The 27,969-nt window shown below is 33.8% G+C and overlaps 3 protein-coding genes across 4 annotated transcripts; 2 read left to right on the forward strand and 1 right to left on the reverse strand.

Annotated features, from left to right (window-relative positions):
* The first annotated feature begins 1,195 nt into the window (after window positions 1-1,195).
* LOC108730520 (dynein heavy chain 7, axonemal) lies at window positions 1,196-20,542 on the forward strand. Its single transcript, XM_018460278.1, has 47 exons — window positions 1,196-1,509; window positions 1,658-2,180; window positions 3,025-3,171; window positions 3,271-3,465; window positions 3,655-4,031; window positions 4,110-4,331; window positions 4,499-4,796; window positions 5,486-5,833; window positions 5,896-6,161; window positions 6,307-6,460; window positions 6,555-6,781; window positions 6,846-7,047; window positions 7,117-7,351; window positions 7,441-7,556; window positions 7,680-7,958; window positions 8,266-8,523; window positions 8,603-8,887; window positions 8,960-9,208; window positions 9,310-9,655; window positions 9,730-9,899; window positions 9,980-10,111; window positions 10,185-10,406; window positions 10,531-10,982; window positions 11,364-11,558; window positions 11,685-11,832; window positions 11,917-12,138; window positions 12,224-12,396; window positions 12,476-12,785; window positions 12,907-13,152; window positions 13,238-13,467; window positions 13,526-13,745; window positions 13,923-14,111; window positions 14,234-14,608; window positions 14,735-14,907; window positions 15,025-15,270; window positions 15,330-15,617; window positions 15,893-16,084; window positions 16,156-16,382; window positions 16,457-16,830; window positions 16,890-17,070; window positions 17,151-17,339; window positions 17,397-17,994; window positions 18,060-18,270; window positions 19,306-19,540; window positions 19,713-19,864; window positions 19,942-20,223; window positions 20,301-20,542. The coding sequence occupies exons 1-47, from the start codon at window positions 1,196-1,198 to the stop codon at window positions 20,505-20,507; spliced, it is 11,880 nt and encodes a 3,959-aa protein (XP_018315780.1). The 3' UTR covers window positions 20,508-20,542.
* A 174-nt stretch (window positions 20,543-20,716) lies between these two features.
* LOC108730552 (uncharacterized) lies at window positions 20,717-22,994 on the reverse strand. Its single transcript, XM_018460331.1, has 6 exons — window positions 22,905-22,994; window positions 21,740-21,917; window positions 21,526-21,661; window positions 21,288-21,437; window positions 21,049-21,178; window positions 20,717-20,966 (listed from the first exon to the last, which is right to left on the reverse strand). Exons 1-6 carry the CDS (start codon window positions 22,986-22,988, stop codon window positions 20,775-20,777), a joined length of 870 nt encoding a protein of 289 aa, XP_018315833.1. The 5' UTR covers window positions 22,989-22,994; the 3' UTR covers window positions 20,717-20,774.
* A 967-nt stretch (window positions 22,995-23,961) lies between these two features.
* Rilpl (Rab interacting lysosomal protein like) lies at window positions 23,962-26,817 on the forward strand. Of its 2 annotated transcripts, none has more exons than XM_018460309.1 (6): window positions 23,962-24,737; window positions 24,846-24,990; window positions 25,122-25,249; window positions 25,489-25,859; window positions 25,940-26,038; window positions 26,111-26,817. In XM_018460309.1, exons 1-6 carry the CDS (start codon window positions 24,426-24,428, stop codon window positions 26,232-26,234), a joined length of 1,179 nt encoding a protein of 392 aa, XP_018315811.1. In that variant the 5' UTR covers window positions 23,962-24,425; the 3' UTR covers window positions 26,235-26,817. The 2 variants fall into 2 exon arrangements, with proteins under 2 accessions (XP_018315811.1, XP_018315820.1); XM_018460318.1 differs by having other exon boundaries at window positions 24,846-24,966.
* Window positions 26,818-27,969: the final 1,152 nt, after the last annotated feature.

Consider the following 27,969-nt stretch of genomic DNA (forward strand, 5'->3'; position numbering starts at 1 on the left):
CATATTTTAATTCCGATCGTAGTGTGCAAGGGGCATGCTAGGAGGTTGCGGGGGTCCAATATGTTTATTTTCTTGCACACATATACATATACACGTGCGCGCGCGTGAACGAACACACATACACACACATATACTTAGCAAATTGTCCCTGATAATTTGCTGAACTGAATTCTCGTTCGCATATTCCTGGAATAAAGAAAGAATTAATACTTCACGTTGCCTATTTAGATGTATAGAGGGATCAACAGTGTATTATGTATCAGAGACGAGTGACAATCAAATGTGTGTGAATTGTCGTGATATATGTACATATATATATATATATTATATATGCGTTATATAAATACAGATATATAAAATTTAATATCGCGATAAACTTTATATTTTGCGTTAAACTTTATATTTTGCGAAATATTCGATATATAAAGGAAATTTATTATATTGCATCGTTATATCTTCATATCTTCAGTGCTGTAAGTCGCAAGCTGGCGGCCATTGATAGATATCAAGCTATCAGATTATACGTATCATCGACAGATTCACTACACTTATGAAAGTATTATTCTGAAAACAATGTCACATATATAAATACACAATAAATATTTATGTTAAAAGGAACAGATATCTATCATTTTTTTACATCCTTCAGCTTTCATTTCTTTATTAAATGTATATTTCCTAGATTTTTTGTTTTTGCACAAATGCTTGTTTTTAATTATTTTTTGCGTTATCAATGCGTATTGCATTATTGCATTATTATACGTTAACAATTCTTGTATCATCGATAATTCAGTAAAGATATCGGATTATATATTCAGATCGCATTTTTACGATGTTAACGAATATTTAGTACTAGTTCACGTTACGTGTATACTATAGAATATAAAATTTCAAGTATAAACATGTATTTATCGGTAAAAGCGCGTTCTGAACACAGGCAAATACGAATTTATGTATACGAATTTATGTATACGATTGACGTAACACGTCTCTATGTATTGTGACTGCCATGGTAACGTAACCCTTATCAAGCAAGCGAAACGGTAAACGGTAAGTTGTACCGTAAAGGAAGAGGTTGAGTGATTTATTTTATATAGTGATATATTTTCTGTTCAAATCACATACACTTAATGTTCTCGAATTTACATTAGTGTAACAATTCTGATCAAAAAAAATAAAGATTTGGGGTTACACGATGGAGAACCTGCGTTGTGTACAAGAAAAAGATAAGGAAGAAATTATAGAGCAAGATAAAAGCGACGAAGGAATTGACATTTATAAATCGGCATCGTGCACAGGATTGACAAAGCAAAGCGAGGAGTTATTCGTTAGGAAATCTCGTAAAAAACATTGCGATTTGATGAAATCCACTTCCCACACGTATTGCCCAAATACCAAGCTTTTTAAAAGTTATCACGTGCATCGGAAGACTTATGATCGTTTAAAAAAATATATTAAAGATGAATCGGAGATTTTTAATTTGCCACAAAAATGTGAAGCTTCGTCGAGGTAAGCTACTAGCAGTTCGTAAAATATTGTTTGCTTCTTGCAAAGTATAACATTATAAATATGCTGTATAATGTTTGATTACACATTTCTATTTTCCATGTAAAGCATATATCAAATTTTGTAAAAAAATTATTAAATAAATTTAAAGCAGCGCTGTGGCACTAAAGAAAAGGCAAAAAATAATTTCTTCCAAAGATGATTATTATACGTCACTATGTCGGAAGAGAGCCGAATTTCGGATGCATCTGATCAGGAAGATCAAAGGACCGATGAGATGCAACGAAAGTTATCGCGAAGACGAGATGGAAATTTGTAGCGACTATGTAAAAGAGCGGATGGTTTTAGATGATGATAACGTTTGCGGACAAACAGCAGAAACTTTGAGCAACGTCGACGATATTGCTGACATTTGGCTCACGGAGGAAGACAAAAATCTCTTGAGGTATTACTACTACATTCTTCATGAGGTTGACGACACTCACGCAGGTACCTTAGATTCTGACACGTTAAAGAAGATAACGAGCATGGTGTCCGCTGAATGGCAGAAGAGATACAACAAATGCTTCAATGGATTGATTAGAGAATTAAAAAGTGACTATGTTACGAACATGAAAAAATCTATCGTTGACTTTGTGCTGCAGGAACCCTTCGAAAAGGAGTTCTTTGCTCCGGTAAGTATTATCGTATAAAGGAGCACGACTGGTCTCGTTCCATGACGTCGCGTCGCTGCGTTTGTCTTAGACCAATCACAGTTGAATGTGAAAAAAACAATCGACCATGATTGGTTAATTTCTTACGGCACGACATACGACAACGTCTCCCGACTGATTATAGACTAGGCCTTAGCACCGAGATACTACCGTGTCTTCAAATGTCCGCAATGACATATAATATATATGAAGTATTATTTCACGGGCAGTATAAAATTTTTTTGAGCGCCTGATGTTGGGTCGGCGTTCGACAACATGCCCTTTTGTCGATAATCCTATAGGTCGCTCTTCATACTCGATTGCTTCTTGCGATTACACATTGCAGCCGTTACTCTCCCGAGAAATCGCCGAATTGTTGAACTCCTTGGATCACTGTATTAAATATAAAAAAAGAAGAGCAGAATTGGAGAAGAGATCGATCATGCTGTATCACCCGTGCATACGCAAAACTTTAGATTACTGGTATCGCGAATATGGGTTAGTGAACTAAAATGGCACATAGCATCAGAATATCATTATACGTGAAATGATTTTTGGTCCAGTATAATCTCGTAATTCATAGAGAGGCCAAACAAATAGACACACGAGAGCTGACGTCGTACAGACAATCGTATGATCTTTCAAAATTCGATTACAAATTCTTAAGAATTCTTAAAGACACGAGCGACGATCTTCTCAAACGATGGTTACCAAAGATCTGCAATATTTTACTCATAGTAAGATATTCGCTGTATAACTTAAACGGTAGAAAGTACTTTTTATAGATATTAATTCGTACCTGATGTCGAAATCTTTACATCTATAGGCCTCGAAGAAGAGAACTCTACCATCCGCGAACAATCCGCAATATAATAGATTTTTCAATTGCCTTGCCTACGTCATGGAAGATCAACTGCGAGACTTGTGCTTACGTTCGATGGAAGATTATATTAATTATCTCAAGGACGTCGGTGTAAGTATATATTTTATAGACTTTGGTGCCCGAGATTAAAAATTTGTTTTTTGTATGTATATTTCGGTCCAATACATTAAATACAATTATTTTAAACAGTACACAAATTGTGGCTTTAATATAGACGTTGTGGTACGAAACACATCTATCGTTTTTGATCCTACATTCAAAACATTTGCAAACGGGCTTTCAATGTTGCTGAATTCTCTTTATGATGCTGTAACAACATTACCACGAGCGGAAGTAAAACTCAAGTGGATTTATCCGGATAGTAGTTCCGCTGAATTGCTCAAGGTATACACTTTACACAATATTGAATGGGTTAAAAAATATCATATAATGTTCAAATAAAATTATTAAATAACCACCAAAAGTATCATTTCCAATAATTGTTTGATTATTATACTTATTATAATGATTAAAAATTATTAATAAAATTATATTATAATACTATAATTATTAAATTCCTACATGCTTTCGCAGCCAATGATTTCTTCAGATCTTCTTGAGCAACATGCGAATGTCATATCAAATTTAATTGAACAATATAAAACTGATCCGGAAATGCAGTTGCATGAGTTCGATAAATATATGAGCTTGATAAATGATAAGGACATCAATTACATTCGGAACTTTCTAAAGACCCAACCACCTAATCCGTACCAGAAATATTGCGAACTTGTTGATTATTATGATCGATTGAGCAAGAATATTCCACTAGAATTTTATTGGACATCTTTTACTGATCTCTTTCAAGTTCGCAGACGTCATATTATAGAACATCTCGCTTCTACAGCTGCTCACCTCAAAGGTGAATTAATTTCCAGAATGGTCACTGATTATCAACAAAAAGTTCGAGCGTACGTTTCTCGCCGATTTGACTTAATGATTAAAAATTGTAATAATAATTTTATTATCTAATAATTTTTAACTATCAGTATAGGAGAGGTTTATCAAAACATCGCAGACCGAGCATTAAGTATACCGCCAAATACCTCAGAACTCATGAAATTGCAGGATTTTATACATAAATCTGAAACGGAAACTGTTTTTGAACTAGAAACTCGATTGCAAGAAGTAATGAAATATATAATATTCTTATCAGATTATCACCATTTAACGCCTGTCGAGTTGAAGAACAATAATTTTGCTTTTCATTGGTAAGCGTGTTTTAATTATATTAATTTAATTCGCTATAAAATTTGTTTTGTAATTACATATAAAAGAATTGGTTCACTAACGACATAATTACATATAAAGGAAAAAAAGTTTAATCATATCTAGAAATTTTGAATGATGTAAATAATTGGAATTCTCGCATATTCAGGTATCACACAATGCCTGAAATTTTCGAAAAGCACCGAGAAATAATTGCAAGTAAAACGGGCGAGTATCAAGCAACACTTAAAGTCAGAATCGAAAAATTTGAACAAGATCTTCAGATTTATGCGAAATATTGCAACGAGTTGCAATATTGGGGCAATATTGAGGAGATACAACGGTACAAAAAGAAAGCTACGAGTCTCGATACAAAATTGATTGCTGCTATGGATACAATTTTAAAATTCAACAATGAAGAAAAGTTATTCGGATGGGAAATGTCACGGTATCCCTTAAGAAAGAAGGTAATACAAAAAGGTTGAATTTTATCGATTCATATTTATCAGCATATATATTTTGAAGCAATCTAGTGATATAAATAAATTATAGAAATTATCATAAGTTCAAAGCTTTTATATACAGTTGGAAAAAATGTGTTGAATTTAACATAAATCGCACGTCCCAAACGGTCCACTCAAATTTTTTAGTTAATTTTATACAAGATGAATATGTTAGAAAGTAATATCAATATTATGTAAGAGAATAAATACAAAGAAAGATAACATCGACACAGTTTGTAAACAAACTGTGGGAACATATTTTTTTCAAAAAATTAACATTTATGATATGTTAAATTAACACACGTTTCAATCATTTGTCTTAGAATTTACGTTTTAAAACACATTATTTTTATGTTACTTGTTCACTTACTCATAAATTGAGTTATTTTGACACTAAGAAACATTGAATATCAATTTCACAAAAAATTTTTAAATAACATAATCACATTATGTTAAATTAACACTCGAATATGTTAAACATTTCAACATAAACTGTTAACACAAACGTGAGTGGATCGTTTCCAACACAAATACACAAATTTTTTTAATGTGTAGTTTTAAAAATATAAAAAATTCGGTGTTGTATATTTACATTTTCTATCTCATGTTATTTTTTTTATATGGAACGAATAATTATTTTTATTGATAATTAGACAGCCGATAAGTTGGCACCCTACAAAAAATTCTATGACATTGCCTGTGAATTTTTAACTAATTATGAAAATTGGACCGAAGCTATGATAGGCTCATACTATCCCGAAGTGATTGAAACTGAAACGGGCAATGCATATCGTATGATATACAAGTTGGAAAAGGCTTTTCAAGAACCTATAGTGAGAAAGTTAGTAGAAATCGTAAGAATAAAAATCGAAGATTTTAAAGAGCATATGCCGGTGATATTGACTCTCGGGAATCCTTCTCTGAAAAGCCGCCATTGGGAACAGATTTCGGAAATTGTTGGGTTTCCGATAAAAGTCGATCAATACATGACGTTGGCCAAGGTAAAGGCGAACCTAATTGGTTTGTCATTGGCTACAGATCATAATCGTATTTACGTCCGTAGATTCTCGACTATGGCCTAGGCGACTATGTCGCGAAATTTGATGCAATATCTGACGCAGCTACTAAAGAGGGTAATTTGGAGAGGGCTTTATTCAAAATGTATTCGGATTGGGCGGATATCGCTTTTACCGTCATTTTTTATCGTGACACTGGCACGTATGTTATTGCCAGTGTAGAAGAGATACAGTTGTTGCTCGACGATCATCTAACGAAAGCTCAGACAATGAAGAATTCTCTTTACATAAAGCCATTTGAAACAGAAACCCTGTAGGTTTACAAAACTTTTATAACTCTTTTTATACAGAAAGAGAGAGAGAGAGAAGTTTTAATTAATTTTGTTTTGCTACTCTAATTGTCAAATAAAATTCATGATCATTTATCATTCTATGCTATTAACTTATTATTTTATCAGAGAATGGGAAGCCAAATTACTTTTGTTACAAGATATTATGGATTATTGGCTCAAAGTTCAAGCAACGTGGATGTATCTTGAACCAATCTTCTCATCGCCCGATATACAACAACAGATGCCAGAGGAAAGTCGACGATTCACTGCCGTAGATAAAGTTCGTAATTATTCGTAACGTAAATTAAATTACCTCATTATCACTTATATGCAATATATAAATTTATAACAATTTTAAATTATGTGTAAAATAGATCTGGAGAGAACTTATGACGATCGTCTCGGTAAATTCAGCAGTTATGATTGTTGTTGACATCGACAAGATGCTAGATCGCTTGAAAAAATGTACTACTTTACTTGAATTAGTGCAGAAAGGACTTGCCGCTTATCTAGAGAAAAAGAGACTCTTCTTTCCGCGATTTTTCTTTTTGTCTAACGATGAACTTCTAGAAATTTTATCTGAGACAAAGGATCCCACGCGGTATATATGCTTTATCATGCTGATCATACATATTCAATTCATAATACGTTTATTTTAATTATAGAGTGCAGCCGCATTTGAAAAAATGTTTCGAGGGTATCGCAAAATTGAAATTTACCGAAGCCATGGAGGCCACAGCTATGATGTCATCCGAAGAGGAGGTGATTATTCTCGAGGATATAATCGATACGACTCTTGCGCGAGGACAAGTGGAAAAATGGCTCCTTGAACTTGAAAGTGATATGAAAAAAAGCGTGAAGGCTCAGGTTAATTGAAATCGATAACAAGGAGATCTTCATTAAATCATAAAATATATTGGTTCGATTTTCCTCCAGGTGATACGAGCTAAAAATGCCTTTCCGACTAAAGCTAGAAGTCAATGGGTCCTGGAATGGCCGGGGCAGACTGTTCTCTGCGTTAGTAAACTATACTGGACGGCTGATGTTACTGATAAGCTTCCGAAGGTCTCCGAAAGTTTAAGAGATTATATAGAAACATGCACATACGAACTTAACGAAGTTGTCAAGCTCGTCCGCGGTAAATTATCAACGCAGAATCGAACGACTTTGGGTCAGTATTTTGTTTGGCAAGAAAGTATCCAATTGTAATTTGTTGTAACGATCCAAAAATTACTCTCTTCTTCTTATTTTTATTTGCAGAAGCTGTAGTAACGTTAGATGTTCACAGTCGTGATGTGCTGGTGCAATTATGCGAACAAGGTGTAAATCAAATCACAGACTTTAAGTGGCTTTGCCAACTGAGATACTATTGGATAGTGAGTAGATTTAAATACGCAGTCTTCCTTTTCAGTTCATTTATAATTTACATTTACATTTGTTATCGTATAATATATATTCAATGTCGCTAGTATGAAAATTTATGCTTTTGTTCGCTATAGGACGAGAACTTGTATACGATGATGATAAACTCTAAACTAGGCTATGCATATGAATATTTAGGCAATACGTCGCGATTAGTAATCACGCCACTCACTGATCGATGCTATCGTACCTTGTTCGGTGCTCTCAGCCAGCATCTCGGTGGCGCTCCGGAAGGACCTGCTGGGACAGGAAAAACTGAAACTACCAAAGATCTGGCAAAGGCAGTTGCCAAGCAATGCGTCGTATTCAATTGCTCGGAAGGGCTAGACTATATCGCTCTGGGAAAGTTTTTCAAAGTACGAATTGGAAACATTTAATCTAACAGCTTACAGATACGCAAAGACAATTATATAGGACGTCCAATTTCAATCAATTCAATCAATTTTCTGCGAAATTATTGATATACAAAAAAAATGTTTTATCATCAATAATTTCATAGATAATTAATTGGATTAATTAAAATGAAACGTCCTGTATCAAGGCTGAAGTTTAAAAAATATTTTTTGTTCGAGTAATATAAGTATAAAAGATAACCTGTCGTTTTTATAACAAATAAAAAATTTTTTTTGCTTACTGCTAAATATATATTAAATAATTTAACAGGGATTAGGCTGTACAGGTGCATGGTCTTGTTTCGATGAGTTCAATCGCATTGATTTAGAAGTCCTATCGGTAGTGGCGCAGCAAGTATTAACTATTCAACGAGCTATACAGGCAGGGAAGAAGACATTAATATTCGAGGAAACAGAATTAAAACTGGATCGAACCTGCGCAATATTCACCACAATGAATCCGGGATACGCTGGCAGAACGGAATTGCCAGACAATTTGAAAGCTTTATTTCGACCAGTGGCTATGATGGTGAGATCAAATCTGCGCTTTGAAAAAATATGCTTTATTTTCCTGTAAAACTATGTTGTATTCTTTTTATATTTAATAGGTACCGGATTACGCTTTAATAGCGGAAAACATTCTGTACTCATACGGATTTTACAACGCAAGACCTTTGTCTGTTAAAATAGTTATGGCTTATAAATTATGCTCGGAGCAACTGTCCAGTCAGAATCATTATGATTACGGTATGCGAGCAGTAAAGTCTGTCCTAATAGCGGCAGGACATTTGAAATTGAAATATCCAGAAGAAAACGAGGATATTTTAATCCTGCGTAGTATAAAGGATGTGAATTTGCCCAAGTTTCTTAGTGAAGATATACCGCTGTTTCACGTATGTGATACGTGCCTGTCTATACATTTATGCTCGAATAAAGGGAAAATTATCAAGAATATATCATTTTAGGGTATCGTCTTGGATCTTTTTCCAAACGTGGAACTTCCTGAACCGAACTATGTGTACTTAAATGCGTCCGCGCATAAAGCGTGCGCCGCTGCAAACATCCAGTGCGTTCCTGCGTTTCTAGAGAAAATTCAGCAAATATACGAGATGATGTTAGTCAGACATGGATTCATGATCGTCGGATATCCCTTCGCTGGCAAGACTACGGTCTACAGAATGCTGGCCGACGCACTCGAAATTTGCGAAGAAAATGTAAATGTTCCTAACACATTAATTGTTACTTTAGTTCCGTAAAAAAATAACAGCAACTGCAGCAGTATATAATGATTAAATTTAATGTCAATTTCAAATAGAATTGGATAGATGAGCGCAAAGTGGAGGTAACGGTAATCAATCCGAAGGCAATAACTCTTGGACAGTTGTACGGGCAATTCGATCCAGCGTCTCACGAATGGACCGACGGTATTTTGGCTATTAGCTATCGAGCTTTTGCAACTTCGACAAATGACAATCGAAAGTGGTTAGTCTTCGATGGTCCGATAGATGCGGTATGGATAGAAAGTATGAATACTGTTCTTGACGACAATAAAAAGCTGTGTTTGATGAGCGGAGAGATCATTCAGTTGGCGCCGACAACCAACTTGATATTCGAGCCATTAGATCTAGCAGTTGCTTCACCGGCCACAGTATCTCGTTGCGGTAAATGGAATCTTTAATGGCAATAAGCAAGCTTGAAATCTGGAATTAGATGATCAACGAATTGTTCAAAACAGGAATGATTTATATGGAGCCTGGAGCATTAGGATGGGAGCCTTTATTAAATTCTTGGATAGCCAAATTGCCAGAAGTGATAGACGAATGGCTACGAGTCTTTCTGTACGAATCGCTATTTCTCAGATTTTGTAAACCTCTTTTTCACCTATTACGCCGGTGTAACGTAAAGGTAGAAGATTTATTTTTGATATAAATAAAATTACGTATTATATTGTAAGTATTGTTCATACACTTGTATTTAATTCGCAGGAAATATGTCCGATGCCTGATTCAAACCTTTTACGATCCGTTACTTATCTCATGGATTGTTTCTTGGATGACTATTATAATGAAGAAGTAGTGAAAAATTTAAGCGAACTTGATCTTCGAGCACAGCTAGAAGTCGGAATCAGATAATCAAATAGTTAATAAAATATTGTAAGTCATAATGAATTAACTTTAAATATTTGTGTAGGGTTCGTTTTTCTTTTCGTGCATCTGGGCAATGGGCGGTACTTTGGAAGCCCAGTATAAGGAATCATTTAGCATTTTATTTCATGGACTTCTGGAGAAAGAATTTCCTCAGGTGCTAATGAAAATATATAAGTTACAAGAATCGGTTCCACCACCTTTAAAACCCTACATATTTGTCATGCCAAAGCATGATCTGGTATTTGATTACAGATTTATTAAAGAGGTAAACTTGCAAAAATTTATTTATCCAATTTTGATGTAGATAAAAAAATATTTTTATCTTTTAAGAAAATGTTTTATTTCGCTAAATTTCATCTTGCTAAAGTTTGTGTTATTTTTTTTATTAGGGCAAAGGAAAGTGGAAATTATGGTCGGACGAGCTATTACTGGCGCCCCCGATTCCCCGTGACATCCCTGTCAATCAAATAATTGTGCCAACCATAGAAACAATACGGTACACGGCACTCTTTCAGATGCTGGTACAACACGAGAAGCCGGTACTCTTTGTTGGTCCAACAGGCACCGGGAAGTCGGTATACATAATCGACTTCCTATTGAAGAAGAATAATGCCGAAGTGAATAAACCGTTGCTGATTAATTTTTCCGCGCAAACCACTGCTAATCAGACGCAAGATATTATTATGAGCAAATTAGATCGCAGGCGAAAGGGGGTTTATGGTCCTCCTATAGGAAAACGATGGATTGTCTTCGTCGATGACGTTTCAATGCCAATGAAAGAGACATTTGGGGCACAACCACCCATAGAATTATTACGGCAATGGTTGGATCACTGGCAATGGTAAATCCTGAATTGTTTGTCATTTAAGATAAACGTCCCAGTGACCAAACATGTACCTATGTCTGAACATTTACACAAAATTTATTATTATTAATCTCAAATGTTTTTCTATTATAATGTAATTATATATAACAATTATTTTAAATAGCATTTGAAATTAATAATTAATAATATCAACAAATAAAGTTTTGTGTAAATATCCGGATATAGGTACATTTCCGGTCACTGGGACGTTTACCTTATCGATATTAATATCTGATTTTGTAATTTTAATTTATAATTTTATAATAAGGTTATTACATGTTTGAATATTGCTTAAATATTATATTAAATTTAATTTCAATAAAATATTTGTAATTTTTATTAATTTTTTACTGGCAGGTATGACAGAAGGGAAGAAACGCTAATAAAATTGATTGAGATTCAATTAATGTGTGCTATGTCTCCACCAATCGTAGGCAAAGATGTTACGCCGCGATTTAAACGGCACTTTTTCGTTTTGGCAATATCTGAGTTCCAGGATAACGTTATGATTGCGATATTTAGTAGGATTGTTCTGTGGCATCTCGATACGAGGTCTATAAATTAAAAAATATTGAAGATTTATAAGAATATTCACAAAATACATTTTAAATTTATTCCGAGTAAATATCTTAGGTATTTTATGAAGATTTATAGTATACGTTTTTTTGCATATTGTAGGGGTTTTAGCAAAGAATTTGATCCATGCATTGATCAAATTGTTTTAGCAACGCTAGACATATATAAAGAAAGCTTGTGCAACTTGCTACCGACACCTGCGAAATGCCATTACATGTTTAATCTTCGAGATTTCTCTAGAGTTATTCAGGTTGTCTAACATCTTATTATTCAATCTATTATTATCCATATTTTCGAGAAAATTTCTTTATTAATTATTACAATTATTACGCAGGGAGTGCTTTTATCAGTTCCAGAAACTATGCCTGCACTGTCAAATATGAAACGATTATGGGTTCACGAGATACTTCGTGTATTTGGAGATCGTTCCGTTGACGAAACTGATATCAATTGGCTAATAGAGCAAATAAATGTGACATTGAAAAAACGTATGGAAGTTTCGTTAGACAATCTCTTCGAAGATCTACTTTCACAGAATGAACAATATATAAAAAGAGTAAAATTTTATCCTTCCATTAGTTAGAAAAGCTAAAAAAGAAAATTATGCTTTGATATCTCACATTCTTGTACATTTTCTGTAGATCACCATAAATGAATTACGAAATTTGATATATTGCGATTTTACCGATGCTAAGGCAGACATTCGTTTGTACCAAGAAGTTAGCGATTTAGAACAATTACGAGAGATCGTGGAAACATATCTTTCTGAGTATGATTCAATGACAAAGAAGCCTATGAATCTGGTATTGTTCCGGTAAATCTGTTTTACATTTGATAAATGTAATACTTGTAATTAATACTCAATCTTATGCTAAATTCAATGTAATGTGAAGGTTCGCAATCGAACATCTATCGAGGATAGCTCGTATCATCAAGCAACCACGAAGTCATGCTCTCCTCGTTGGAGTCGGTGGATCTGGAAGGCAATCTTTAACCAGATTGGCGTCACACATTTGTGACTACGACGTGTTTCAAGTCGAACTTACGCAACAATATGGCCAGCACGAATGGCAGGAGGATATCAAAATTATTTTAAGGAAAGTCACTGCTACCGAATTGCATTCGACTTTTCTCTTCAGCGACACGCAGATTAAAGAAGAGACCTTCTTGGAAGATATCAGCAATATGCTTAATTTAGGAGAAGTAAGTAAATAATATATTGATTTATTTATTTTTATCCGCCATTTTGTTTATGTATATCTTTTTGCTTGCTAAAAAAAATTTAACAACGTGAAAAAATTAAACAATTTTGATCTTTATTTAGGTGCCCAATATATTCACGGCTGATGAGAAGGTCGAAATATGCGAAAAAATGAGAATAATTGATCGACAACGAGAACGAGCGTTACAAACAGATGGTAGCCCTCCGGCGCTTTTTAATCTATTCGTACAAATCTGTCGCGATCAGTTACATATTGTTGTCACTATGTCTCCCATCGGTGACGCTTTTAGAAATCGGATTAGGAAATTTCCGGCTTTAGTTAATTGTTGTACCATAGATTGGCTCCAGGTATTAAAATAAAATCATTAGGTTTCATCACTGTTGTTAAAAAAAAAATAAAACTAATGTTATATCATTAATATCATCGTTCAAGCCATGGCCTAAAGATGCATTGTCCGCTGTCGCGACGAAATTCTTGGCTCCCGTTGAACTTACTGATCACGAAAGAAGTATCGGTATTGATATGTGTCAATTCTTTCATATGTCCACTCAAAAATTAAGTGACGAATTCTTAATTCGTTTGAATAGACGCAATTATGTGACGCCTACATCTTATCTCGAAATGATCAAGACTTTTCAGACTTTACTCGACAAAAAGCGTGGGTAAGTATGACTCCGTTAAGCTTCATAATTTCCCGTTTAACTTTTCATAATGTTGCAGAGAAGTGCTGCACGCTAAGACTCGGTATGAAGGTGGATTAGGACAATTGGATAGCACGCAGCAACAAGTAACAGAGATGCAGAATATATTGAAGCAGTTGCAACCAAAATTGATTACAGCTACGCAGGATATCCAGCGAATATTGGCTGACGTTGAGAAAGAAAGTCAGGAAGCCACTGAGTTTGAGAAAGTAGTCAAAGTCGACGAAGTCGCGGCTGAAGTAAGATATAGAATCCCTATTGAATATTAATATATTATTATGCTAACAATATAATACATTAATGTTTTAACGAAAAATTAAATATTAACACATTATATTGTCAGCACAATAATATATTATTGATATTAAACGTGAAACACAAGTTTAACGAAACTATATAAAGTTATTATCATACAGGAAGTCGCGAATGAAGCAGCTGTGATAAGAGCCGAATGCGATGCTGATTTAGCTGAAGCTATGCCTATCTTAAATCGAGCCCAAGCAGCGTTAGACACATTAACATTGGCAGATATCGCAATAGTGAAAGCAATGAAGCATCCACCTTATGGCGTGAAGCTTATCGTGGAAAGCGTTTGCGTCCTTAAGGTACAAGACAATTATACAATGAACAATGGCATATATTGCCATTCGCAAAAGATCTGGCATAATAATGATTCAGATTTTTTATTTTATTGCTCATACATTGCAATTTCAATAAATTATTACAGCAAATAAAGCCAGAGAAAGTACTGACAAAGGAGGGTACGCAAATTGATGATTTCTGGAGGGCCGCCTTAAGGATGCTCAGCGATGTTAAATTTTTAGACTCGCTACTTCAGTTCGATAAGGATAACATACCGGATAAAGTAATCGAAACGATACGGAAAGAGTATCTGATCAATCCGGACTTTGATCCAGAGAAGGTCAAAAAGGTATCAACGGCTTGCGAAGGATTATGCCGTTGGGTCATTGCAATGTCCGAGTACGATATAATCGCGAAAATCGTTGCTCCTAAGAAACAAGCCCTTGCGCAAGCTGAAGCCGTCTATCATAATGCTATAGAAAAATTAAATATGAAGAGAGAACAATTGCGCCAAATACAGGTATGCATTGCGAATATCAACAAAAGTAATACAAAATGATAATCAAATTCAATTTTTTTTTAAATAATAGTACATTTATATATGAATATATTTAAAAAATTTAATTTAAAAAAAATCTACTATTAGAAAAAATTGTTGGATCTTCAAGAAACTCTGAGCAAAAGGAAGATGGAGTTTCAAACGATGTCGGATCAGGTGGCGGATTGCGAGATGAAATTGAAGCGAGCCGAAGATCTCATCGGAGGATTAGGCGGAGAATATGCACGATGGTCCCAAACTGCTGAGGATCTAGGCGACACGTAAGACATGTTTGAAGTGGATCTTTATTTATAATTATTGCAAATTTTCTTTCAATTATTGTGAATGTAAATTATGACAAATTCACATAAATTTAATTTTTTTTCTACTTTCTGTAGATATTATCGGCTAACGGGAGACGTGCTAATTGCTTCCGGTGTAGTGGCTTATTTAGGTCCATTCACTATGCCGTTTCGCGTGCAGCAGATAAACGAGTGGGTGCAATTGTGCACGAATATGCAAGTAATTTGCAGTTATAATTTCTATTTGCGCGATGTACTTGGCGATCCAGTTTTGATCAGATCATGGAACATCGCCGGATTGCCGGCCGATGTATTTTCCATCGACAATGGAATTATCGTTACGTAAGTAAATTGTAATCTCAGTAACATATCATGTTACGTAATGCTAGTATTTTTTTTAGAAATGCCAGAAGATGGCCGTTGATGATAGATCCACAAGGCCAAGCTAACAAATGGATAAGAAACATGGAAAAGAAGAATAATATAAGTATTATTCGATTAAGCCATCTTAATTACGTCAGGATTTTAGAAAATGCGATACAATTTGGACAACCAGTGTTGTTAGAAAACGTAGAAGAAGAGTTAGATGCTATTCTTGAACCGATACTTCTTAAACAGACATTCAGGCATGCTGGTGCATGGTGCATAAAACTAGGCGATGCTGTAATAGAATATAACACTAGTTTTAGGTACTCTTGAATTATATGTATACAAACTGCTGCATTTTAAATTTCATATTAACAAAAGCTGATGCAATATATTTTTATTAACAAATTTTGTTGCTTATTATGGCAATATATAGATAGCAAAAAGATTTGTTACTAATTTTATTTTATTAGAAATAATTTTGTTTTTGTAAATTGTCGTGATTTTGTCATAACACATTGATTTAGACAAGAAAATATAATTAAAAAACTTGAGATATTTTTCTACATAATATATATTAATTATATTAATTACATAGGCTTTATATTACGACAAAATTAAGAAATCCTCATTATCTGCCGGAAATAGCTGTAAGAGTAACTCTGCTGAATTTTATGATAACCCCGAGCGGTCTGGAGGATCAGTTACTCGGTATTGTAGTTGCGAGGGAAAGACCCGATTTGGAATCAGAAAAAAATGTTTTAATCGTGCAGAGTGCTGAAAACAAAAGGTATGTTCCTTAATATACTCCTTCTATTTTTTACACAATTTACTTATATAATTTTTTACTTTATCTGACAGGATGTTGAAGGAGACAGAAGACAAAATCCTGGAGGTACTTTCCGTGGCAAAAGGTAACATTTTAGAAGATGAGGAAGCTATTGACATTTTAATGGTGTCTAAAAATTTGAGCGACGATATTCAAGTAAAGCTAACGGCCACAGAAGTTACGGAAAAGTCGATCGATGCCGCGAGATTGCAATATCAACCCATCGCGGCTTATTCGACTATACTTTTCTTTACAATAGGTAAATCAATCGTGCAAGATCAATAATACCAAAGTCTTTAAATTGAATGTTTAACCGGATTAATTTTTTCGCAGTATCTTTAGCTAACATAGATCCAATGTATCAATATTCATTGATGTGGTTTGTGAATTTGTTCAACATGGCTATCGATCATACAGAGCCGACCGATAATATTAAACAACGTCTGAGAGACTTGACCAAATACTTTACATATTCCCTTTATGTCAATATCTGCAGATCTTTATTTGCTAAGGATAAATTATTATTCACGCTGCTTCTCGTTTTCAATCTGCATGAGACGAGCGGCAAACCGGAAACCGCGAGTCAATGGTTATTTTTGTTAACTGGTGGGATAGGTTTGGAAAATCCGTACCCTAATCCTGCCGAGTGGCTGCTCGTACAACATTGGGATGAACTGTGTAGATTGGATACTGTTAAAGGATTCGAAGTAAATTTTTGTATAATCGATTAGAAAATCGATATTTATAGATTTTGTCAATTCCGTAGGGCATCAAAGAATCATTCTCCAACGCAGTTGACGACTGGAAGAAGATATTCGACTCGAGAGAACCACAGAAAGAACCCTTCCCAGCGCCATATGGCAAATTAAATTTATTCGAACGATTATTAATTTTGCGTTGTATCCGTCCCGATAAAATTATCCCAGCGGTACAATTGCTCGTGGAAGGTAAAAGACATGTTACAAGCGAGTATCAATTGAATGAATTAAACAGACATCATTGATTACTCCAATTATTCGTATTGTAGAACAAATGGGCCCGCAATACGTAGAAGCACCACTTTTCGACTTAGCATCTTCTTTTGCGGATTCCAACTGTTCTATTCCATTGATATTCGTCCTAACTCCCGGTGCCGATCCGGCGCAAACCTTGTTGACATTTGCCGACGAGCAAGGCTATGGTGCCAAGCGTCTTTTCTATCTGTCTCTTGGCCAAGGTAAGTGTTTGCTGTATGAAAATTTATCGTATAAAATTAACCGCGTCATTGTCCCAGGTCAAGGACCTATAGCGGAGAAATTAATAAGGGACGGTGTGTCGCATGGTAATTGGGTAGTGTTGCAAAATTGTCACCTGGCCAAGAGCTGGATGCCGACTTTAGAAAGGATATGCGAGGATCTGATACCCGATACGATTCATCCTGACTTCCGGTTATGGTTAACCAGTTATCCGGCAGAGCATTTTCCCATATCGGTCCTTCAGAACGGCATCAAGATTACGAATGAACCGCCCAAAGGACTCAGGGCCAATATTTTGAGATCCTACGCGAGTGATCCAATCAGTAATATAGAGTTCTTCGAAGGCTGCATTCAAAGCGAGTACTTCAAGAAGCTACTGTACTCGTTGTGCTTCTTCCACGCTATCGTACAAGAGAGGCGGAAATTTGGCCCAATTGGCTGGAACATTCCATACGAATTTAACGAGACAGATCTGAGGATCAGCACTTTGCAATTGAAGATGTTTCTGGACGATTACGAGGACGTGCAGTTTGATGCTTTAATGTACCTCACGGGTGAATGCAACTATGGAGGTAGAGTTACGGACGAGTGGGACCGTAGAACACTGAATACTATTCTATCAAAATTCTATTGTCCGTGAGTATTAGCAAATTATGTAATTTTAATCAATTAAAAAATTACTTATGTCTTTTTTTACTTAGGAAACTATTGACTGATGAAATATACTACTTTGACGCATCGTCTACTATTTATTATTGTCCGATCGCTAGAGAATATGAAGCATATATCGCATACATTAGGAAACTTCCGATAATTACAGAACCAAGTGTATTTGGCATGAATGAAAATGCCGACATACTTAAAGATCAGCGAGAGACAGATCTGTTATTCTCTTCATTACTGCTCACTCAGGTAATTTTCATTTAATTTTTCATGAAAATAACGATATTATGTATCGTATTATAATTATCATCTTCTTTTTATTTTATCAAACTTTATTCAGGATCGAACGGTATGTAATCATGATATTATCATAAAAAATAGAATTTTAATTTATGACAATTGAGGAGATGGGCGGAATAAAGGCCTAATTACCAAATCCTGATTTTGATAAAAATTAAAATAACTTATTACTTTTTTATTATATCACAAATGGGAACAGTATTAAATGTATATATATTTATATAATGTCTTTGAAAAGTTATATGTTATAATATTTTACTATTATGATCAATATTTAAAAAGTTATTTGCAATTTAAAAAATGCACTTAGTCCTTTTTTCCGAATATTGATCATAATATTGTAAGAATCGACAGAAAGAAAAGACTATGAATTGTTTTTTATTTTTACATTCTTCTAGAAAAAATACAAAATATGAAATACATTTTACTTTTACTTGTACAAAATAAATTAAAATAATGTTCAATCATCATCTGATGAGTTTTCGTAAGATATTTTAACATAAATGATAAAAATCTCATTAATAATTTTAAATCATTTGTGCCCTTTTTTTCCTTAGATTATATCATTTTCACCACCACAAGACAATCGAAACACGTTCATATTTAACTAATGTAAACAACATCAATTCTTTGTTTATTTGCGCTAATTTCCGGAAAAAGGACTTAAGTAGAATTGTGTCTCTATTCCGCCAATCCCCTCAATTATACTAATCGCTAATAAATTTTGTACAATTATAAAGTATTAAATATGTATTTTTTATAATTATTTTTTTTTATTGCTCGACTTCAGGATCTTTGGAAAATTAATGAGGTATGTTATATATCACTTTTTGAGATTACGACCTTACATCATGCACACATAACTTATTAATAAATCTTGATTTGATTCTTTCTGAGCCTGAGGTGAAATCTTCAACTATTATAAATGGACTAAAATGACTTGAGTATAAAGATAATGAAACGCTTTATTATCTTTTCTCCTAGGAAGCTGTTAAATCCGGTTTGAGACAAACTTCTGACGATGATATAGTTTATGGTGTCGCGACAGATATCTTGAATAAACTTCCAAATGATTACGATCTCATTGCAACACTTACTAAATATCCTACATTATACAATCAAAGCATGAATACTGTGCTAGTGCAAGAGATGGACAGATTTAACAAATTATTAAGCTGTATCAGGAATAGTCTTATTAATATACAAAAAGCTATCAAAGGTATATATATCAGTTTTAAAAAATTTATACACGCGAAATATTGTCAATTAACTTAAATTATCAATCTTTCATATTATATACATATATGTATATATATAATAAGAGTATTATGATAAAAATTAAAATAACAGCATCTTAGAAATTATATTATCGCAATACCGTAATACCGCAGGCTTGATCATAATGTCTTTTGAGCTTGAAGATATTTACGGAGCAATCTTGACGAGCAAGTTACCTCTTTTGTGGAAAACAAATTCTTACCCCTCCTTAAAACCTTTGGGCAGTTATATCAATGACTTTCTACAACGTTTAACATTTCTACAAGTAATTATCTGTATATTAGCGTTTTGTTCTTTTTCTTGAGCTTGAAATATTTTGAAATATGAATTTGTTTTATACAGCAATGGTATGAGGAGGGACCACCCGTTACATTCTGGTTGTCCGGGTTTTATTTTACGCAAGCGTTTCTAACCGGGACACTGCAAAATTACGCACGAAAGTATCAGATTCCTATAGATCTTCTTACATTTGATTTCGTAATCCTGAAAGAAACTGTCTTCACAACTACGCCCGAGGATGGCGTTTACATTTATGGGTTATTTTTGGACGGTGCAAGATTCGATATGAAGAAAATGTGCATACAGGAGAGTTTTCCCAAAATACTTTACGATAACGTACCTTTTGTAAGTAAATTTATCCCCCAAGAAAGATATATATTTATAGATCAATGACAAAACTTACCTTTTCGCTATAATTCCAGCTGTGGCTGATACCAATGAAGAAACAGGATATCGAAGAAAGACAATCGTACGTTTGTCCGCTATACAAAACCGGCGAACGTCGTGGGATATTATCCACTACTGGTCACTCTACAAACTTCGTCATAGCCGTATGGTTGCCCACAGAGAAGCCATCCGAACACTGGATTATAAGAGGAGTTGCTATGCTTTGTCAACTCAGTGAATAAAATAAACTAATGTAACGCCACTTGCTCCTTTCTTCTAGTTTTCCCATTACAATAATCTGGATTATATATCTTAGCATATTCATAAAAAATTATTTTCAGTGCTGTATCTTTTCTCGTGTGAATTGATGAACTACCCTAATAGCTAGGATATATTCTGGGGATATCATTAGGACATTCAATTCAAAGGACGTACGGAGGTTTCCTGAAGGTCTGTACTATTAGGGTAATATCATCTGTTTGTTCAAATGTAAGACTAATGAAATTGTCTTATTTTCTCTTCGTTTTTCGTCGTTTCTTTAAAGAAATACGCTCGAAGTATGCTTTCCATGCTCTTTGGATAATCTTGGCGGCTCGGTTGCGCCTAAGCAAATCTAATTGTTTGGTGAAAGCTATCATTAGCGTGAGTTCTCGCTCTTTCTTGAATTGAACATACAGTTCCCGTTGCACGGCCAGCTGATCCTAATGAAAAAAATTAATGACAGTTCGGAAAAATTGTACATATTAAATATATATTAAATTTAAGATTAAATATACTACAAACCTCCATTTCTTTAATTTTTTCTATAATAATTTCATTGTTTTTTGATAGTTCTTCTGTCAACGCATGAGACGCACCGATGTCGCAATCATATTTAGCAAGAAGCGCAATATATTGTTGTTCAATGTTTGCACTGAAATATAAAATTAATAAAATTGAACAATTACTTATTCATATATATTCCTGATAACAGATATTCACTAATTAAACGAATCTTTTTACGGAAATTGTTCCACATTTACCATATATCAAAAAGCTTTTTCTCAGATGTTGCATTGAATTCTGTAACGTTGTACAATCTGCGCTCTGTTGAATCTATTTCAGACTGTAGTATTTTCCATCGTGTTTCCTCTCGTTCCCTTACATTCATCATTTCCCGCATTGATTCCTCTCTACAAATAAAAATAAAATTTGTTAAGAAATTATAATACAACAAAGCGAGATAAATTTTATTTCAATAAACAATACGTTTCTCAATACATTTCTTTTGGTATCTCTATTTCTGATGTTTCCTTGATGCTTCGCATTATCTCTTCTTCGTCATTTACGCAGACAACAATATCCCTCAGAAAAATTTCAGAGCTCGAGTTTTGTTCTTCAGACATTTCCTGCAAAGCTGCCATGGTAATTGATACTTTAGTCTGTGTCCAAAATAATGCGTATATATTATTTAATAACAATAGTTTTTATTTACCTTCGAGTTCCGCCAAGACTTCCGCTATTTTTGTTCGGCAATCGTGCAAATTGATAGCGTGCTTGGATTCTACATCGGGAGTTTTCTTCATACGGGATATAACGAATTTTTTTAGGAGCTCAATGAGATCGATGATCTCTCGAAGTAATGACGAAGCATCGACTCCACATTTTTCAATCTATTGAGTAATAATAAACGATCTCATTCGATCAAGATTATTTTTTACTTAACATTCAACGTTCAATTCTCATAGAGCGGATAATTTTGAAACAGTTTTAATTTTACGAACGCAACATGGCGATTTTCAGCGCCAAGTTAGCGCATTATCACATTGGGCGAGTTCAAGGCGGCTAGGCATGCTTGCCGAGCGAATGATTATGATTGGTTCTTACCTGTGGATCCAACCAATCATGTTTAATTGCTCGGCGAGCAGACCTACTAAGGCCGGAATCAGACTAGGCATTGAAGATTGAGATTGAAGATTAAAAGATTGAAATTTGACCAATCAAAACAATAGGAGCTAAAATTCCTTTGCCCTCATTGGTCAAATTTCAATCTTCAATCTTCGATCTCAATCTTCAATGCGTAGTCTGATTCCGGCCTAACCGCTTTGTCGACTTGAACGCGCCTATTGATATATATAGTTCTTTTTCAGACTCGCCGATTGGCTGATCGGAGAAAAATTATTTGCCTAGTTTACATTGTGCACTTGATACTAACTAGTAACTTTCTATTGAATTATCTTAATTTCGATGAAACATATACATGATATGTGTATTTAATTAATTTTATGCATATTCTACCAATTTAGTACATCTTTAAATACATTGCTGAAATTAAAATAATTTAATAGAAAGTTACTAATTAATACGCGTATCAAATGCTCGGTGTAAAAGGGGTCATTGGAACTTCGGAAATTCTCTATCCGACAGTCAATCAGTACGTTCGAAAAGCTTATGGTACGACACACGAAATATAAAGTTTGGAATCGAGCGAAGTTACTGAAATAAATAAAATTAAATAAGAAATTAAATAAGAAAAATTTTGAGAGGTGTCTAGAATGAACACTTTTTCAAACAGAAAGACGTAAAAGAAAAATTTAATATCTATTAAGAAAATAAACAAATTTATTCGTTTAGATTGAATATAAATTTTGCAAAATTACCGATTCCTTCAGTCTATTCGTAACTCTCGTTAAAAGTTTCTCCATTCGAATTATCGAAATCGTGATGTCTTCTTGATCGCTCATGATCCTTTCTCTTTTTTAGACTTCTTAGACGATTTCACGATCTCTTTACTCGCAGAATTATCCAGATTATACGTTATGATACATCTAACGATCCAACAATACGTACTTCTATGGTTACGATCCTTGCATTCCAAAGTATTTTCTATGCAATATGTCGACGATACGGAGCGCTTTTCAACTTAAATTTCTGCCATCCTGCGATTATAATCCTTTTAACTTAAGACATCATACATTTTCTAAGAATCTATCGTTGAAATATTAAAAACAATTAATATATATAGATTACAGCTTTATTTGTATAATTTTAATAAGTCTGATTTAAAATATATTTTTCTTAAATATCAAAGTGTGTTTCTCTCTCGTTCTTTCATCGCGCAATGATCATTATTTTCTGTATAGCAATATAATGAACTGAATAATTAACAAGGCTGGGTAATCATTTAAAATGCCAAATATAAAATACTTAAAAAAATGTATTTAAAATGTAAAATGTTTTTCGAATCCACTTTATATGTAAAATGAGTAAATAGATATTTTAAATAGTTTTCGAATACAGAATGGTTTTCCTTACATATATTTTAATATACATTTTTTTAAGTATTTTACATTTAGCATTTTAAATAGAATTACATTTTAAATGGCATTTCTAATGCAAAAATACCCAGCCCTGGTAATTGTAGGGGAGATCGGATCTCGTTGGCACAAGAGGTAAGTTGGCATTGCGTTCCGTTTATGTATTAAAAAAAATTAAAATATTATCATTGTTCGCAATTTATTTTGCATCGTTATGCAATAGATACTTATAAATTATTAGAATGTCGATAGGAAAAAAATAATCCTCTACGTTTCATAATGCTCCGAAAGAAGGCGTTCCTCTCGGTGCCATGGACTCGGTGCTGTGTCGATGAATTGAATACATGCGCATATATATATACATATATATATATATATATACACACCGTGAATAATCTCAATCATCTGCTCCGCCGTAACTTCTGTGTGTGCGACCGGAATTTAAACATGACGTTTTGATAGAATTGCTATGACATCACCGGGGTCCGTTGCACTTCCCGGGCTGGTATTCGATCTAAGAAACGACGAGTGCATGTGAATGTCCGTCGATGCGTGATTGCGAATCCTGTCGTTTTGACAATTAACGCCACACCTAAGTCACGCAATTTATTTATCAGAAACCTACAGGCACGTATATATCTGTAGCGTACGCACCAGAATATTTCGTGCAGCTTGGCTGTGATTATCTGTAACTTTGTTCTATATGTATACGATTCCCCACCGGAGATTGCACAATTAAGTATATAGAAACATTAGAAACGTAGGAAGGCGATAATCTCCGGGCGAAACGTCTTTATGAGACCTCCTTCTCGTAGCATTGAGCAGATTTACGCGTAGAGCGTGCTGCGGCAAAAAGTTGTATTCATGCCTTTTTGTCTGAGGGGTAACGCAACTTGGAAAATGGAAGAATATTCTGTTGCATCTGATGTGTCAGTAGTGGACGTGTATGATATTGCATCGGAGATAGGGAAGGAATGCGAGAAGCTCATAGATCTGTTTGGGGTGGAGTCGGTGACCAATTTAATGCCAAAGGTGATAAATGCTTTAGAGCTACTTGAGAATCTTGCTACTAAGAACGAGCGTGAAAATACCATGGTGCAAGAGCTGAGTACTAAGATCTCTCAGCTTGAGAGCGATAAGATTGGAAAGGCTGAAGATAGGCAACGATTTGAAAAGGTAGCTAATGGTTTAACTTTTATGTAACAATCTCAATGCGATTTGCAATTCATGATCGTATATTTGATGTCACAATTATGTATTGTCAACTTTATTTGATTCTTTTAGGAACTGGAACAAATTGAGGAACACTGGAGACAAGAATCGCGTGATTTAGTAGCAATGGTTACTAGATTACAAGAAGAAAACAGACGATTAGCTGAATCTCTACACGAATCACGTAGTGATAGTCAGTACAGCAGTAAACAAACAAGTACTAACACCAATTAACCAGTTACTAATCCAATAATTATAAAAGGGTTCTGTTATACGTACAGACGTACGTTTGACAGAATATTGTACAAATTAACAAATTAATGAAATAACTGTTTCATTAATTTTTAGCTATTACAGCTAGTCAAGAGGTTGATATAGCAGTTCTACAACATTTGAGGTCTATGATAGATAAACAACGCGAGCAGATCCGTGCTAGAGATCGAGAATTGTCACAAAAAACTGCAGAAATTGAAAATGTAAATTGGTATTTATATGTACATATGCTCAATTCAATGATTTTTTTTTAAGACATAAGATACATTTTTAACATAAATATACATATATCTTATATCTGTTATACTTGGAATATATTTCCAAGTACTTTATAATTATTAAAAATTTAAAGAGAAAATTTCGTTTTAAAATTATTGAACATGAAAATTCATGTAATTTTGTTATAAGCTGTACATAATAAATAATACAACGTATTGTGTAGTTGAGTGCACAAGTGGAGAAGCTTACCGTACTGGGACGGGAATTGAAACGTAAACAACGACAAGCGCAAATGCAAGCTCGAGGTTTAGTAGAAGAAAGGGCCGACTTTTTAGCTCAACTGCAGGATCAGAATCGGGAACTTATAAATCTTCGGGGACGGCTTGGCATGGCTAAGAAAGAAAATGAGGATTTGAGTAAATTACAAGGTTGTCCTGATTTGACGAACAAAGCAATTTATGATCTAGATGATCCTGATAGACCCAGATTCACAACTGCTGAGCTAAAAGAAATTTTACACGAGCGAAATGAATTGAAGGCAAGAGTTTCGGATCTCGAAGACGAACTAGAATTATATAGACCAAAACCTGAAATGTAAGTCATTAAATAATAGAAATTTATATATATAAATTCTTTGCTATATAAAATATTCATATAATTTCATGTTGTTTCAGTCTTGAGGATGATAAAGATGCACCCGTGCAGGGGCCGCTTCCTTATGAACCAGATGATGCACCATGGAAAAAATCTTCTGAATCTGGAATTCGTAAATTGTACGTGTTTATTATTTTCGTTTCTTATTTGTGTGTAACATGTATCTAAAGCGTTTTAAAATTTTATTATAGCTTCCGAAAAATATTCTCTGAGTCTAGCAGCAGCTTTCTCGGAGGTAGTAGTCCCAGACGAAGTCTTTCTAGTCTTTCAAAGATGGCCCTATCTGGTAACAGTACCTGTGATACATCTATATAATGCTTTTTTAAAAGTGCGTTGGATAATTTTAAGTAATTAGAACTTGTCGAGGACGACAACTAAGGATGACATCGCTTAGGACTAGACTTTTTATTTACGTAACCACATTCTCTGACTGCTCGATATACATACAATTTTACATCAGATATTTTAACGTAGAGATAGCAATTCCTGTAAGAAAGATAGTTGATATTGTTGAGACCTGATTCATAGTAGATAGATATGCATGCTATGAGCGAATAGAGGAAATACTAGATTTGTATAAACCTATAATACAACAGAAGAAACTTGTGTGCATGTACATAATTGTATAGATGTAAAAAAAAGACAATGTGTATTTAGCTGCACGACCTTAGTACATCATAACATTTCTCATTTTTTCCATTTATTCCCCTTTAGATATTGAATTCATTGAAATTAATAGATACGTAGGATATTCGTAATGTATGTAAGAAAAAGATAGTGATCAAACTAGAAAAAAACATTCCAGTTTATTCAAACTTACTAGGTGCGTGTAGTTTTAAATGTACATTGATGAGGTTCTAATTGTGTCTAATGTGAAACAGGTCTCGTTTTCTTTCTATATAAATATAAATATATATATATATATATATACACGCAGATACCAAAGTATCTAATTATTGTTTGCTAAACTTTAAAGAGTGATTTGTATATCTTATCTTTTAATAATTTTCGTTATTCTATCGATTATGTATATATGAATTAATCTATTTTAACTTTGCAAAAAAAAAAAAAAAAATTAAACGCAATTTTTAGAATAAATTCTACATTGAACGGACCATAGTGTTTATATATTATTTTTATTGATTTTTTAACTTTATTAATTTATTTTAATATGTCTTATATTGAGTGTGTCAAAATGCATTTATGATTAAAGCACATAATGTTTGAATTTATACATCATTTTTTATTTTTTTGTATATTGTAAAAGCAATAACATATTTACATTAAATTCTTTTATCTCATTTATAACTGTCTGCGGATATGATATTGAATCGAATACATTTCACAATCTGTGCCATGTGTTAATATAAAAACGAATGAGTTTTTTCCTATATTACAATTGTAAATATACTCATGAAACACAAATTGATTTAATGTATATTCATTTCAACACGTTCATATGAAAATATATTTTTCTCGGATATATATATATATATATATGACGATATAATTTTAAAAAATCGTCAATGCCTATATATATATATATATACACACCTACACACACACACATTGCACGCACACGCACACGCGCGCACACACATATATTTGTGTGTCTTTTGCTCGAACCATCAGCATCTCCGCAGAAGTCTCGTTCCTTTTTATATTATTAAATTGGACAATTTAATAATAATATGATTACATATGGTTCGCACAACTTTATCAAATCGGACAATTTGATGACCAAGTTTCGACAAGTATTAGATACATCTAATAGTTTTAACCATTAACTTATATATCAGAGCATTCTCTCTTTAATGCTAATTTCTCCGAATAATTTTGTTTTGCGTTATTAATTCTACTGATAAGGACCCAAACCGAGGGTTGAAACGTATACGTGTACTTGCTTAATAAATGATTTGTAATTTACACTCGAACATTCTGTCTTGGCTTATAACGGTATTACTTATCTTGTTAGATTTAATCACTTGAGTCTATTTCAGTTATTAATTTTGGTTTTATGTGTGTGTGTGTGTGTGTGTGTGTGTGTGTG

The sequence above is a fragment of the Mycetomoellerius zeteki genome, unplaced genomic scaffold (assembly GCF_001594055.1).
Source record: "Mycetomoellerius zeteki isolate Tzet28-1 unplaced genomic scaffold, Tzet1.0 scaffold119, whole genome shotgun sequence".
In the NCBI taxonomy this organism is placed as follows: Eukaryota; Metazoa; Arthropoda; class Insecta; order Hymenoptera; family Formicidae; genus Mycetomoellerius; species Mycetomoellerius zeteki.

Excerpts from the sequence above, each read along its gene's own strand:
- LOC108730520 (XM_018460278.1), top strand. The coding sequence starts at position 1,196 with ATGGAGAACCTGCGTTGTGTACAAGAAAAAGATAAGGAAGAAATTATA. Across the intron at positions 12,786-12,906 it reads ATATGCTTAATTTAGGAGAA|GTGCCCAATATATTCACGGC; the intron begins GTAAGTAAATAA and ends ATCTTTATTTAG. Across the intron at positions 16,383-16,456 it reads TATACTTTTCTTTACAATAG|TATCTTTAGCTAACATAGAT; the intron begins GTAAATCAATCG and ends ATTTTTTCGCAG.
- LOC108730552 (XM_018460331.1), bottom strand. The coding sequence starts at position 22,988 with ATGAGCGATCAAGAAGACATCACGATTTCGATAATTCGAATGGAGAAA. Across the intron at positions 21,662-21,739 it reads AGTCTTGGCGGAACTCGAAG|CTTTGCAGGAAATGTCTGAA; the intron begins GTAAATAAAAAC and ends TTACCATGGCAG. Across the intron at positions 21,179-21,287 it reads AAAAAGCTTTTTGATATATG|TGCAAACATTGAACAACAAT; the intron begins GTAAATGTGGAA and ends TTTATATTTCAG.
- Rilpl (XM_018460309.1), top strand. The coding sequence starts at position 24,426 with ATGCCTTTTTGTCTGAGGGGTAACGCAACTTGGAAAATGGAAGAATAT. Across the intron at positions 25,250-25,488 it reads AAACTGCAGAAATTGAAAAT|TTGAGTGCACAAGTGGAGAA; the intron begins GTAAATTGGTAT and ends CGTATTGTGTAG. Across the intron at positions 26,039-26,110 it reads GAATCTGGAATTCGTAAATT|CTTCCGAAAAATATTCTCTG; the intron begins GTACGTGTTTAT and ends ATTTTATTATAG.